The sequence below is a fragment of the Seriola lalandi genome, unplaced genomic scaffold, assembly GCF_002814215.2.
Source record: "Seriola lalandi dorsalis isolate HSWRI2012SDOR001 ecotype SW California unplaced genomic scaffold, Sedor1 jcf7180002054892, whole genome shotgun sequence".
NCBI classification, from domain to species: domain Eukaryota; kingdom Metazoa; phylum Chordata; class Actinopteri; order Carangiformes; family Carangidae; genus Seriola; species Seriola lalandi.
Window position 1 is genome coordinate 484,974 of NW_019525444.1, and position 15,009 is coordinate 499,982.

The 15,009-nt window shown below is 42.0% G+C and overlaps 1 protein-coding gene across 1 annotated transcript in view; it reads left to right on the forward strand.

Moving 5' to 3' along the window:
- Positions 1 to 15,009, forward strand: part of LOC111672010 (cytohesin-3-like) — a 35,625-nt gene that overhangs the window by 2,961 nt on the left and 17,655 nt on the right. The window contains exons 2-7 of the mRNA XM_023429270.2: positions 9,775 to 9,857; positions 10,174 to 10,238; positions 11,764 to 11,830; positions 12,003 to 12,121; positions 14,634 to 14,714; positions 14,812 to 14,924. Coding sequence (XP_023285038.1) covers positions 9,775 to 9,857; positions 10,174 to 10,238; positions 11,764 to 11,830; positions 12,003 to 12,121; positions 14,634 to 14,714; positions 14,812 to 14,924 — 528 coding nt within the window. The remainder of the gene's footprint in view (positions 1 to 9,774; positions 9,858 to 10,173; positions 10,239 to 11,763; positions 11,831 to 12,002; positions 12,122 to 14,633; positions 14,715 to 14,811; positions 14,925 to 15,009) is intronic.

Below are 15,009 nucleotides of genomic sequence, written 5' to 3' on the forward strand. Positions count from 1 at the left end.
CATGCAACATATGTTCAAAGTTGGAGCTTTAATTTGTTCTGGATCAGTGAACCAATCTGAGAACAACAGAGAGGGCGGGGCCCAGCAGATGCCATGATACTCTGTAGGATTAAGAAATAAAGAACTAATGCTCCCACAAGCCACCTCTCATGAAACTGAAACAGGATGTAGATGAGACAGGTCCAAAAGCTCAGTAAGGGACATCACTGGTGGAATTAAGGTGCAACATTGGGATCATAACCTGCACATAGGATCCATATTTCTTCCCTAGACCTCTGAATGACACTATAAACTGTGCCACTGAGTGTTATTTGTGGGACTCAGCTGTAGCATGGAATTCATTAGTCCATGTTTACTGCGCTCACTAATCAGAGTTGGCGCTTCTCTGCTCAGTTTACATGCCACAGAGCAGACAGGGCCTGGCCTCAAAATGGATGAAAATCAGCAACAGGCTCGAAATCCTAAGTGTTTTTTATTACTCATGTGTCTATTTTTAGAATCATTGTATAGCTGGAATGAGAAGTGGAAAGAACACAGAAGCAGAAACTGGCTGGGAAACAGTTCACTGAACGGCTGGAGGGAGGCCATGAATTTTAACACTTGGCTTTCTTGTATTTTCTCTTCTTTATAGCAGCTCTATGATGCGTCAGTCAGGGGATTAATGTGGGCTGAGTGAATGGCTGCTTTGGGAGTTAGACGTTATTAAAACGTTGATGAATAGAATTCACCTTTTAAAATTTTCCTGCACTTTTCCAGCCTGAATGAAGATGTCCGATGTCACGATTGAGGCTCCTAATAAAATGTGTTTTGTGTTTGCGTGTACAGAAGCCCCCCCGAAAAAACAATGTGCAAAAATGTTTGTTTACGGGGTCCTGTTAGGTTCCCTTGACCATATTTCCTGTGTAAGTGTCATGATAACCCCACGGTGTCAATCAACACTCTTCTCTCTATCTGACCGTGGGAAAAGTTGAATGGGAAAGGCCTTTCCTACAATTCTTCTATTCTCTTTGGACTGAGCGTTTGTGCGTGCTAAAATAACAACTGCTATCAGACTGCAGCACTGATGTTTTGTCCGTGTGAGCTTTTTTAATGTTGCACACATGGCAGTATCTGTGTGCAGAACCACGAGTGCACATCTTGGTCTGTGCCCGTCTACTCTGCATTTTTAAATTATTTCCACATATTTAATGGACTTCTGACTTTATGCACTTATTGCATATGACATTTATCACAGCAGGCATGAAACCTTACCTCAAGTGGCTTTTGTGAAAACCTGAATCAACATACTGTATTGTACGTGTGGTTTCTTTGGATCCAGGACCTTAGTTCTGAGGGGAATTAGTTGGTAAGAAGGGGAAGTTGTTGTGCTTAGGGTACGGTCTGTGTTGTGGCTGTAGGGGAGTGTGTGGGTGGACATCAGACAGTCACTTGGGGCGAGCTGAGGCTGTTCTCTCACTGTATACTTCGCCCTGGGAGGCTGGCTTAAAGTAAGTGGTTAGTGCTGAATGGCTAGACAGCAGTGAAACAGAGCTCAGACATCTGTTTCTCTCTGCATCTGCATGTTTCATCGGCCTAATGTCGCCCTGGAGATGTGCTTCATGCGTAGCTTATAAGGGAAATGCATTAGAGCTGAAATGATTAATCTATTAGTTGATCAGCAGAGAATTAATCAGCAAATATTTAGATGATTAATTAAGTGTTTAAGTATATTAAAGCAAAAATTACAAAAAAAAATCACTCCAGTCTCTTAAATCTTAATGTGATAGTCAATGAAATATATTTGAGTTTTGGACTTTTATTGGAATAAAACAAGACTTATAAATATATCGACTATGGGAACTTGTGATGGGTGTTTTAAGTAATGGCAGGCCCTAAAATGTTGTAGTCATCTGTTCAAGAAGCTATGACAGTCTAGTGGAAACCCCTTTCTTCCATGTGGAAAACATGTGTTACTGATATAATTTGATGATTATATCCAACAATAAGTAATTATTAATCATTTTCAGAAGTATTTGCTTTCTTGCAGAGAGTTAGACGAGTGAATTGATACCACTCTTGCTAAATATGAAGCTACAGCAAGGAGACAGTTAGCTTAGCTTAGCTTAGCTTAAGACTGGAAACGGGGCAAATGGGGGTTGAAAACTAGCCTAGGTAACAAAATCTACCTACCAACAACACCTTTTTACAGGGAGTTATGTCCTGCACTATTTTTATTATAAGGAATTTGTTGCCTTTGGAGAGCCAAACTTGCTGTGTCCCTCTGTTTCCAGTCTTGATGATAAGCTAAGCTAACTGGCTGCCAGCGGTTGCTTCATATAATTACCACACGGAACAAAAAAAGTGACAGAGCATTTTCCAAACTGTCGAGCTATTCCTGTAATGAACAATACCAATACCACCAACACTGTATGGCAACGTGTACGTGTTGTCTAAAACCTTTGAAAAGCCTTTGCTTGTATGTGAACGTCTGATGCACGATGATGGAGAATTTGCCCTCTAGTATAAAAACATGGAGCTTGATTTAAATCACCTCTTCCAAATGCCCCGTAGCGTCTCACTAGCCTGAAATGAACGTCTGAAATGATTTAGGCAAAAGAATGCGTCTCTTATGTGTGTTGACACAGATGCCAAAAAATGCGCTAAAATGTACTCTTTACTATCTCGCTGGTTGACCCGGCAGGCTGGCGGTGTTGTTTAAAGGCTTAAGGGGAGATTTGGCAAGAACAGAAATTCGTTTTGAATGCCAAGATTATGGGTTTTGTGTTGCAACATTAGACGATTAAACATACAGAACATTACACCACATGCAACAAGACAAATACACAAACACAGACATAGACACTGCCGGCGCATTATGTGCAGGGACTGAGTCTGAGCTTGTAACAAACTGCACTGTTCAAGTGTTGAGACTATACACATGGACCTGATTAGGAGAGAGACTGGGGAGGCTTTTCGACATGTTCCCATCTCCATGGTAGTGTGTGTCTCTGTGTGTGTGTGTGTGTGTGTGTGTGTGTGGGGGGGGGAGACAAGACATTGTAGCTGTCTGTCAGTAGACAACATCTCCTCTGTTGTGAATAGAGGTACGCTTTGCCTGGAATTATTGCTCGGAGCTGTCGAGAGGGAAAGCTCTTTAAGTGTGAGATGGAGAGCAGATGAGAGACAAAAGGCTCAGCAAATTAAATGAGCAGGAGTCAGGGAAGAACACAGGCAGACATTAAGGGCAGCAGAGATGTACTGTGTTCGAGTAATCCACACCTAATTTCAGTATAGGGAGAGAAAACAGGGTCCAGCTTACCATACAGGCAGAGTGAGGAGGGGGGAGGTTGTTCGAAGTGGCTGGATGTGTTTCCTGGCTTCTGCCGTGATAGAAATGGAGAACCACACCAACACACCCAGCTCGTTCTCACCTTAGTAAAATGTCCTGGCGCTCTGTCATTTCATTTCCTGCACTTTATAGAGTATATTTTCTCTCCTGTTTCAAATAGACTTGTGTGAGGACAGAGCTGCTTTTAATGGAAATTCTTTGATCCAGCAGGTAGCCATGGGACAGGTTGATATTTAACATGATCCATCTACAAGGATCTGCAGTGAACTGCCAAGAGAGACCAGTGGCCTGAACTTTGTGGGTGGTTTCGATAGCTGTTGTTTTGATCAAAGGTTACTCTGGTCTTATTGTGAATGGGATCGTGGTGGTCCGCCAAAGTCAGTGTTTTTGCAGGCAGACGCACAACCATCACAGGAACATCCTGGACAAGCAGACTGGAGGCCGACGCACAGCGGCTCACTGAGCGGTTTGAAGTTAGTGCCAGTCATCCGACACAGGGCCGACCCCTCCTCCTCCTCTCCCCTTTTTCTGCCGGTGTCTGCACGTTGTCAGCATGTTTGGAGATATCAAAACGTATTTGCTCTCGTTCTTTGTTGTGTGTAGAATGAAAAGCACCCAAGCCTACAGATTTCAAAATTGCTCCCAAGCTAGATATCTATCACAATAATGGAGGTGAGCGTGTTCATATCAGATAAAGCGTTACATTCATTCGGCTTCCTGTCAATCACCTGACACCCACAGGAAACAGCAGAGGTGTCTGTCAGGAAATAATCCCTCGGATATGTTGCCTTTCAAAATGTATTGTCACATCCATCTTTGTTTACTGGGTTAATTCACAGCTAGGCTGAGCCTGTGATATTTTAATTTTACAAGGATAAAAGCTCAGACATGCTAAAACAAGACTGAGTGTATACAGCCATGCTAACAGCAACATGAGGTTGCACTTACACACAATGGTGATATGAGCATACAAACAAAGCTAGTAATGACAATGCTTACTAATGTTTGAGATGTATAATGTTTACCATGTTCATCATCTTAGTTTAGTACGCTAGCATGCTAAAAAACAACCAACTGAATGACATTCTCATAGCCACAATCGCTAATGTGGCTAACGCTCACGTCATATTGTTTAGACTGTAATTACAAGTCACCCGCAAAGGAAAAACCATTCACGTCATCCTCCTCCTACTTGGTGAAAAGAAGAAGAAGCCAAGAAACCTGTGGCAAATTTGATGCAAAGCTAAAGCTAAAAGTTATACACAGTTTATTTGTATCTAGTTTAATTTGTTAAATAATTGCTCCGAATATGTAACGCCACAAAAGCAGCAAACATACAGTTATACATTGTACAGTCTGGATGTTGGAGTGATTGAAGGGAATGTGAACTAGATGTAGATAGCAATAAACTATTAGATATTTTTGCCCCTTGACAGAATGAAAGTGAAGGATATTTTACCTGGAGGTTTTTCATAGTTTCCCCATAAATTGTGTCGAAAACCTGGACAATCATCTGAGATGTCTCGCAATGAGGGAACAGTGAGCGACTTGGACCCCACTCCGCTTGTGAAAGCCCCTCATCCTGCCCGGATGCCAGAAGAAACAGCATCCATCTAATTCATTCTCAGGCTGATCAAATCATCAGATTATAGTTACTTTGGCCTCCAGCATATGGCCGTGGAAGCCCCTCAGATCCTACTGGCAGTGTTCATTGAATCAAATATTGACATAGTGCTGATGCTGAGCAGATGTGTCATATAAGGAGGACATGGTGTGCAGACCACCTCCTAGGCAGCCACGCACACACAGCAGGAGGTCCCTCCACAAAACTGCAGATTAACCAGAGCAATCAGCATGAGGGCTCTTCAGCTCCCCGAGCCCCAGATTCTCCCTGTGACCCCAGCGGTAGTTAAAAACTAGAAGCCATATTAGCTCCATAAATGTGTCCTCTCACGCAGAGGGCAGCAGGACTGTCGTTACTAAATGATTACTGAACAGGCTGCAGCAAGGTGCGCTGTGATAATGCACATTTTCACAGGCACAGGTACCACATCAGACACATTTATCACATATTCATACAATCTTAATGGAAATATTTAATCTACACAACGAAAATGGGCAACGTTTGTTGATGATCGTTTAATATAAAGAATCTTTCAAGTAAAAACAGTGAGATATTGTTTAGTTTCTGAAATTTTGAAGCTGAATAGTAAATTAAATATCTTCTGGTTTTGGACTGTGGATTGGACAACAAAAATGTTTTCTGACATTTTCTAGATTGAACAGTAAATCAATTAATCGAAGGGATTAATTGGCAGATCAGTCAGTCATTAAAATAATAGTTTTTGACAGCAGTTTGAAGGAAATAAAATAAGAACCTTATGAAGAGCGATTTATCATGATGAACTCGGCCTTGGAAATGTCTTTGTCTTGCTAAATACCTGCTGCTTATTGCCACATAGCAGCGTGCTTTTTACACATGCATGTAGACGCCTGTGTGTGTGTGTGCGCGACCTTTCACCCTTTGTATCACAACCTCTTCCCCCTCACATTGGCCTTTGTGCCGACAGCCTCACCAGACTATCTGCTGCTACACTTACTGTCACGTTATTTTATCCCGCATCACGGAGGCAAAGTAGGTTAACGTCAGGCAGCGGCTGGTCGGCGGGAACATCTGTGTATATGATGTTATACATCACACTTCTGCTCTAACAGACCCGCGTTGGGCTTAAAGAGCGGCGGGGAGGGCGAATGCTTGGGATTAACGCCAGCTGGCCTTTGTGTGTATGTGCTCATGTGCATTTCTATCCACACGTCTGTCTGTCTGTCTGTATGTATGTATGTATGACCCCGGCTGTAATTCATGTCTTCGTCTACAGTTAGAGGGATTGAGGGTGGCGGGCTTCAGATTACAGTCTGGGTCCAGAGCAACTTTCCCCCGGCCTTCCTACTTCCTTGCATGTGTCCCATTGTGGTGCAGTGCCAAGCGGGGTAACAGGGTTATCTTTTTTTTTTTTTCTTTTTTTTTTTTTTTTAAAGCTCATCCACTTTAAAAGACATTACAGTAGGTAAAGTCGCTAGTTTAAAGCCAGTGGATCTGGACAAATCCTGTCTCACACACACGAGTCAGCGAAAACTGGGACTGCAGCCAGTGTTAAGTGAGCGTGGGATTTTCACTCCGAGCTCCATGTGCTCCGAGGACCTTGCTGGTTGTAGGGAAGTCCTTGAATGGCCTGTTGAATAATATCCTTCTCTGTGTCCAGTCTTATGAGGGGGCTTCTAATGTTTGCGCCCAAAATAAACATTGTAAAAGTTATGAAACTGATGGAGACTGGTGATGGTGTGTGTGCGCCAAAGTATCCCTGCATTAGTTTAAATGCCATTAAAGCCTCTGGTTTCAGTGGGTGGTCAGGGACAGTTGTTAGTTTTGGGTGTGAAGAGCAGCAGGGGATTTACTCCTAAAAGTAGATTTTGAGGGATTTTGTTTTTAGGGGGGAAATTACTGGAACCTCTTGTTCTTTGGTGCACATGTTGGAGTTTAAACCCTTTGGACCCTCTCAACCCACAGCTCAACACACTGGATTTCTGAGCTCTCATACACTAGATCTCTCTTAGAAGTCACAGAGAGATTAAAATGTGTTTCAAGTCGAGTTTCCTGCACATTTAGCTCCATTTAAATCAGCGCTTCACCAACTGCAGCTACCCCATTATCCTACCCTGGGTCTTCTGTTTGCTATGAAGCAATGACTCACACCATAATTGATTTTAGTAGATTATCATTCAAGCGTGGCTGCGTTTGGTTTGAAAGTAGTGACAAACTCTGGCCCCATGACTCCCTCTGTGCTTGCTGAAGACACTAAACTAATTTCCTGAATCAGTCATAGAGGGTCACAGGGGGAAGTGTGTTAATAATGTAATTGGTGGACCACCTCTGTGGAAGAGCCCCCCAACACTAAACAAGATTTTCCACCGCAGTGTAGTTTGAAAAACATACTCCAGATCTAGTAAGAGAGGCCTGGATTGGAGGATAATGGTGGTGGGCTTTTATTAAAGTGTGCATCCTCTGCTTTTCATTAGATTAGTAATGAATGAAGATTGTAATCATGCACACTGTCGCAGCCAGTGGATATCTCCATTAGCTAATGCAAGGCCTCAGGCAAATGGAAAACATGAAGCTGTCTGCTGTGTGCACATTATCTTCCTCTGGGCAAATTACTTCAAAACAGAATCCTAATATTATGGCTGTAAGTTAGCTAATGATTTTTTTCAGTATTGATCAAAATCCTGATTTATTTTTTGCAAAAAAAAACACCCACCCACCCAGGATGCTAACATGCTCACAGTATTAACAATTCGATGTTTAGCAGATCAATTGTTGAGCATGTTTACCTTAGTTTAGTGTGTTAACATGCTATTATATGCTAATCAGCATGAGGATGTCAGGTATTTAGTCATAAATCTACTGTAATACTAGATACATTTACTTATCTTAAATATAGATTATCAAAATTGTTGCTTGTTAATTTTCTTTTGATCGAATAAATATAGTCCGATGTGTGTGTTATCTCTGTTACACCAATTCATGACAGTATTGAAAAGTTGTGTGCTTAAATCTTGAGCCATTTAGTACCATGATGTGTCATCTCTTAGTTTTATCAAAACTGGAGCAGTGTTGTGGCAGTAACAACCTTTTGAAGTTTGAATTCTTGACCTTTTTAATTACAGTGTCTCCTCAGGCCAATCACTTTTGTCTTTTTAGATAAAATGCATCAACCGTCCAGGCTTTGTCAAAATGTGACCGGGTGGATCTGAGTCAAAAATTTTGACATTTACTTTTAATGCCCTCAGCGGGTAGTGCCACATTTTTGGAATTACCCTTATTTTATCTCTTGCTGAGAGTTAGATGAGAAGATTGATACTGTTCTCATATGCGTCTGTTACTTATGAAGCTTCAGTCAGCAGCTAGTTAGCTTAGTTTAGCGTAAAGACTGCAGGGAGACACCCCAGCGCAGCAACACGTCTTTCTCCCAGGTTACTGCTCCTTCCTAATTTCATTGCATGTAGACCAAAAAAAATAATCAGAAAAATATTCCTCAAGTAAAAGATTAAAGAATTGTGTAGCAGTCTGGAAACTTTTTAGGAGCACTAATTGGCTTTAAAGCCTCATTCGCAGCACTCACAGTTGTATTGCTGAAGTGCTGTGATTTAGCCAGAGGTTAGCAACGCTAATTAACGTCTTTATTTTCATACTTTATACCCCCCTCTGTTCTCTATTAAAAACATGGCCCACAAAGGAAATCCCTCAGCTGTTTCTCCTGCTGTTTACCTGACCCTCATCACGGTGCTTCAGAATTACATAAGCAGGTCAGGAAGTGCCTTTTCTCTCATTGTTAATTTGAATGCCATCCATAACAACACTCGGCTCCCCTCAACTCTATTATAGGCTGTCGAATTAAAAGTGGGCTGAATGCTTCCTCTTATAAGCCCACTGACCTTTTTTCACTTTAATTGGCGCAGACTCCTGCCTACAATGGAAAATAACAAGTGAGGTTTTTATATATATATATATATGTGTGTGTGTGTATCTCCTTTAGCAACATGTAGGCACAAAGCTGAAGCTGTGATATTAGACGTGCTGTTTTCCCGTTGAGAGATATGCGTTTTCTGCCTCTAAGCTGGCTTAATGAAGCGAGATTGCACGGGCTCTCTGTGCGTCAGAAAGATGGAAAAATTGAGAAATAAAGTGTGTGTGTGTGTGTGTGTGTGTGTGTGTGTGTGTGGAGGGAATGAAACAGAGAGAGAGAGAGGAGTAGAGATTAAAAAACAAGATTGAGACAGAGACAAAAGGCGGAGAATGAAAGATGGTGAGGAGCAGCGAGTATAAAGCGAGTCATCCTCCCTTCTTGCTCAGTTTTTTGCCCGGAGCTGTAAAAGCCTCACGGCCGGGGGAATCAGGGTTGTAGGCCGTGTTAAATTACCAAATTCACATGTAATGAACGAAAACTTAATCTGGATTGGTTTTATTAATAGAATTCCCCCTGAGCCAAATGGAGAAGGAGGGAAGGGGTAAAACACTTTCAAGTGGAATAATTAAGATCCTTCGCCTCCTCTCTCTAGTTAATTAAGACGAACATGCAGGCGCCTGATATGCGTTGCTCCGGCAGAACAAGGTGAAAACAGTCGATGCGGTAGCGGCAGCTCCTGTTACTTCACTGTGTGTGTGGAAGGATGAATCCATCTCTGCTGTGAACTCATGAACTTAAGAACTTGTAGCCACTAGATTGGATTTAGGGCTCAATACTTCTGTTTCCCTTCGTCTTTGCTCCTGTGATCTTTGCCCTTTTTCCTGTTGTGCAGGGAGCAAGGAGAGCTGTTGGGGAGAGGGATGTGAGCTGTGTAGAAATGAGTGTGAAGGTCTGCTGTGTTTTCTGCATCGTGTGTTTCAGTTCCTGAGGATCTGTCCCTGGAGGAGCGGGATGAGCTGTCAAACATCCGACGCAGGAAGAGAGAGCTGCTCGATGATATTGAGGTGTGTATGATACTGAGGTGCATATGAGCAGATACTGTATTGTAGGAGCTGGGAAAGCAAATTATTTTGGCAATACACTTTATACATTTATAATTTCTTTTAAATTTAGTTTTAATCTTTGACCTTTTTAATTCTCTTTGCCTATCTACTGCAGCACTGTAGGTCTATTTGCATGATGCAAATTGCCCCAGCAGTACATCTTTGCACTCCCAATTTGCTGGGGAAAAAAAGTGATGATGATATTCGACTGCGCACAGTCGCACACTGTAACGCTCCTCTGTGCTTTATCCTGCTTTGTCTCACTCTCTTCTCTCAGAGGTTGAAGTTTGAGATAGCAGAGGTCATGACGGAGATCGAGCAGCTGACGTGCGTCGGAGAAAGGTAAGACGGTAGTTTGCGTACAGTGTAAGATGTCTACAGCATTCATCAAGTATTTCTATGCGCTTTGTGGCTTGTACTAGATTGTACAATCTATAATCCATTATAACCGCTCTGCTATAAACTCAACCTTTATGAAGCTTATAATTTTAAGGTTTTGTTAACATATGGTTGGAGATGTGTAAACTCAATTAATCATATTAAAAGGGAATAATCTAAATATCAGAATATCAAAAACACCTCTCAACATAATGGAGTCCAGGACAACAACATGACAATCTGTGACCTCAACACTAAAACATGTCATTCAACGAACATCTCTATGGCAGCGTCGACAAAAACTGAACATTGAAAGCTTGGTGAAGATAGAATAGGGTCGAGCTGTTATATTAATATTAATAATAAATAATAATAATACATTTTATTTATAGTCGCCTGTCAAGGCACTCAAGGACACCTTACAACACACAGTAAAAGATAAAATGCAAGTACAAGGCATAAAATACAAAATAAATTAGAATAAATGTAATTGCATGAAAATAAATATGATTAAACTGTTGCAGTTAAACAGAATAGAGAACGTTTGAAGATGAAACGTGTTTTGACGTGGGATTTGAAAATAGGGAGAGAATCAATTTTACGGATCCAAATTAATTGTGAATTTGAATATTTTCACATATATTCAGATCAAAGATGTTTTTAAGTTTATTAAAGATGCTGAATCAAAAACATATTACCATCTTTTGAAAATAATTTTTATGTAGAACATTAAATTGTACCTTCAGCCATCAATAGCAGCCAGTGGACTTCTGGCTCTTAGTTGACTCATTGCCTCTATCTCAGCTGGGTTTGACATTTGCATGTTGCATGTGCTTTTTGTTTTGAATGATAAACTGTAAGTTGGATGTGAATAAAGTGGAAATACCTGGGAAGGATGTGAATTTATCTGGAAGACTCAGCTTGGTTGTGTGTTTAGATAAATTTGACTATGTACACCGATTGGTCAACGAAATGCGAACAACGTGACGGTGACATGTGAGGGTTCGGCCTCACAGTGACAGTCAATATCTGCCAGTATAAATCAATCAGGCCTGTTCTCCGTAGTGATTCATTGTGTGTCCACAGTGTGTGCTGTTTGTCATTCCTACTTTGTCTTCTCATCTGTCACTTAATCACCCACCTGAATTACACACACACACACACACACACACACACACACACACACACACACACACGCACACACACACACACATATTTGGGTTAGTCTGTGCACAGTGGGGGTTTTTATTTGTCTCCATGTGCATATGTCTTTCAGATTAGATGCAAGCATGAACATACAAGCATATAATGAGTAGAACAGATGTGGCAGGAAATAATCTCCCCAGTTGTAACTATAAATAAAGTGTAATTGTTGTGTTTAACATTCAGGTACTTGACTATCCTGTTGTTTTCAGTGTTTTTTTTTTTTTTAGGGTGAGAATGTGGAGTCACCTATTTAAAGCTGGACATTTATGTATTTGTGTTCCAGTAAAACATCCCAGAGAAACAAACAGATCGCCATGGGCAGGAAGAAATTCAACATGGATCCAAAGAAGGTATTGCTTTTGTTTTTGAGTCCTGTACCAGCCTCACGGGCTCCGGTGTCTCTGTGGCCTTTCGATGAAATGAAATGAATCAATTCTCATCAAAGAAATCCTTTTATTTTCCATCCATCTGTAGTTGATGGAGATGAACAGCCGTCCTGTTTTTCTCCTCTTTTGTCTCCAGGGAATCCAGTTCCTGCTGGAGAACGACCTCCTTCAGCACACTCCCGAAGACATCGCCCAGTTCCTCTACAAAGGCGAGGGTCTCAACAAGACCGTCATCGGAGACTACTTAGGCGAGCGGTAAGACAGAGCATCAGTCAGGCTGAGGGAGAAAGCCCTGCTTACATGGGATTTATGCCCCCTCCGTGATTAGAGAAGGATATTATGGGCTGGATTTATTGACGAAAGAGGGAGAACATGATTGACCCACCCCACCACCCCACCCCTCCTCCTCAACATGAATCTTTGAGGCAGTGTGGGTGTCTTGTCATAGTCCACCCATGTGGACTTATAACTGGTAATAAAAGGGCTCCTCAGATCTGTGGCCAGACTGCTGGGTAATGAAGAAGAAGGGGATTCCTGCAGAAGACCATTGAGATAGATGGTGTTATCTGAAGGTGAGATTAGATAGTCAAACATACGATATGACGAACAAAGTACACTGAATCAAAACCAGGAAAAGGGGAGCTGAACATGCAAGAACATCAAAGGTTTAGTGTTCAGAAGGCAACACCAACTAAACTGAGCTAAATAAAAGAGGATTAGATTAATTACACACAACACATATCCCAGAGAAAATCATCAATTGCTCATAATTTACAGAAGATATGGTATTTAAAGTAATCATCAGTGCTATTTTTACATAAACAGCACGTTCATTTTGCTCCTCATTATCGTCAGTTGATAAAACACACTGCAACCATTCAACCTGTAATCAGTTCTTCTGTAGTGTGATACTGCACATTAGGTCTTGTACACTAGAAACTCTTGTCTTGAACAGGAAGTGATGCATTTGATGTCGCCGAGGTGTTTTTGTAATCCTTTAGATTTCTCTTTGAAACTTACTCATTCTGAAAACCTCCTTTAGCAAAAAAGAATCATAGTCCGTCGTAGATGCCTGGATATTTGTTGATCGCAACACATCGTTAGGGTCTGTCATAAGCCTCTAAATGAATAAATTCAGCCGTATGGATTAAACCAGTTAGCTGAGTGGTGGTAATATGAGCGTTCAGACAGTTTAACGGTTAAAGTTAGGAGAGTTTATTTCAGATTGTGGGAGGTAGAAAGGAAGCTTTGTTTTGGTCACAAACTCAGTGTTAAAGCTTTGTATTGGTCTTATAAAAAAAAAAGCTGCAGTACAACATTTTTTAAAAAGGGTGTGGATCAGAATGGATGATCCACTCCACTCTTAATCCAAGCAGGAAATCACATCAACCACAGTCTGTATTCACTTAGTTACAGGTGCTGATGGTGCATCAGCTGAACAACTGCAGTCAGACAGTAGCTGAAACAATGCAGTAACACACAGACACGCTCTGAATGAGGCTCACATGAAGGTTGGGGAGAACGGCGGGGGGGGGGGGGGGGGGGGGCTCTGTGGACTCCTCTCGTTGGCAATAGGCTTTATTCATGCAGGATCATCAAAGAGGCCACCTACCCAGTGGAAATCACACTAAACACAGGCTCAGGGTTTACACTCAGTAATTATCACTAATTAAGCTTATGCAAGGAACAGGAACCTATCGTTACATGCTGAGCAGAGAGATAGATGGGGTGGGGGTGGGGGGGTTTGGTGGGGGGTGCAAGTGGGGGACACATGGAAAGGAGGTGGAGACTGGAAGATAAAAACAGCTGGAAGGAGGAGAGATATTGGGAGCTGGTGCAGGCTGAGTGGGCGACTGACTCTTAAATTACACTAGCAGACAGTTTTTGTTTGGCAGCACTTTTTATTGTTCTTGTATAATTCAGCTTCGTTTGTCACATACAAAACACTCACTGTGGCGTGTTTATATTTATCTTTAATTTTAATTTCACCTTTCCAAACAGCAGGCCACTTCCGAGTTTCTTTGTAATAACTGTACCTATAGCAATAACCTATGTCAGCCTCACGGGACAGGATTTGTTTTACTAGGCTGCAGACAGGCGTATAAGGTACAATACAGTCAGAAAAAAAACTTCATCCTCCAAATAATCCAAGATTGTTATTGCAATGCAACTTTGTTGTTTGTTTCTTGTAAGCCAGAACTCTCTGTACTCCTCTCAACCTTTCCACTGCGTCTTTGGACAAAAAACATAAAACACTAAGTCTGAAAATTCCTGGTTTCATTGGAACAATACACAATACAAAACAATACAGGATCATGGACCCTGATGTACAACAAACATGATCAGAGAAGCGGTGACCGCAGCCAGAGAGCGGCTTTTGATTCTTCCTCAGAAACCCCTCTGATGGTCAAACAAACCTCTGAGAGAAAAAGAACCTTTTGTAAGTTTTGTTTTAGCTGTTTTTCATCAGTCAAACGCACCGTTTCGCCCCCTCTGGGAGGAGAAACATTCAACACTGGCCAGCTGTTTAAATTGCTTGCAGACCTGCTCAGCATCCGGCATGAATAAGGCCACAAACATGACAGGAATGCTGGGAAAAAAAAATTCAGGTTGAGAAATGCTTTCATGAAGGAAATATGTTTTTCCTCCACCCGGTCTTCTGGGTTCGCATTGTGTTCAGAGGTATCTTGGATAGTTTTCAAAAATGGCTAGAGGTTAGAACAATAATGGAAATCAGATTTTTCTCCTTTTTCTTTTTCTCCACCAGGGATGATTTCAACATCAAGGTCCTGCAGGCTTTTGTGGAGCTGCACGAGTTTGCAGATCTCAACCTCGTCCAAGCACTACGGTCAGCTGAGTGATTAACATCATGTGCACCACCCTCCCACCCCCCCTCACTCCCTGCGGCATCGCAAATCAAGACCCTCTTCTCCTTCTCTCTGTAGGCAGTTCTTGTGGAGTTTCCGTTTGCCAGGTGAAGCCCAGAAGATCGACCGAATGATGGAGGCGTTTGCCTCACGGTACTGCCAGTGCAACCCCGGAGTCTTCCAGTCAACAGGTCAGACACACAGCAAGTTACTGCAGTTTAAACCCCCACACTCACCCCCACACTCACCCCCACACTCACCCCCACACTCACCCCC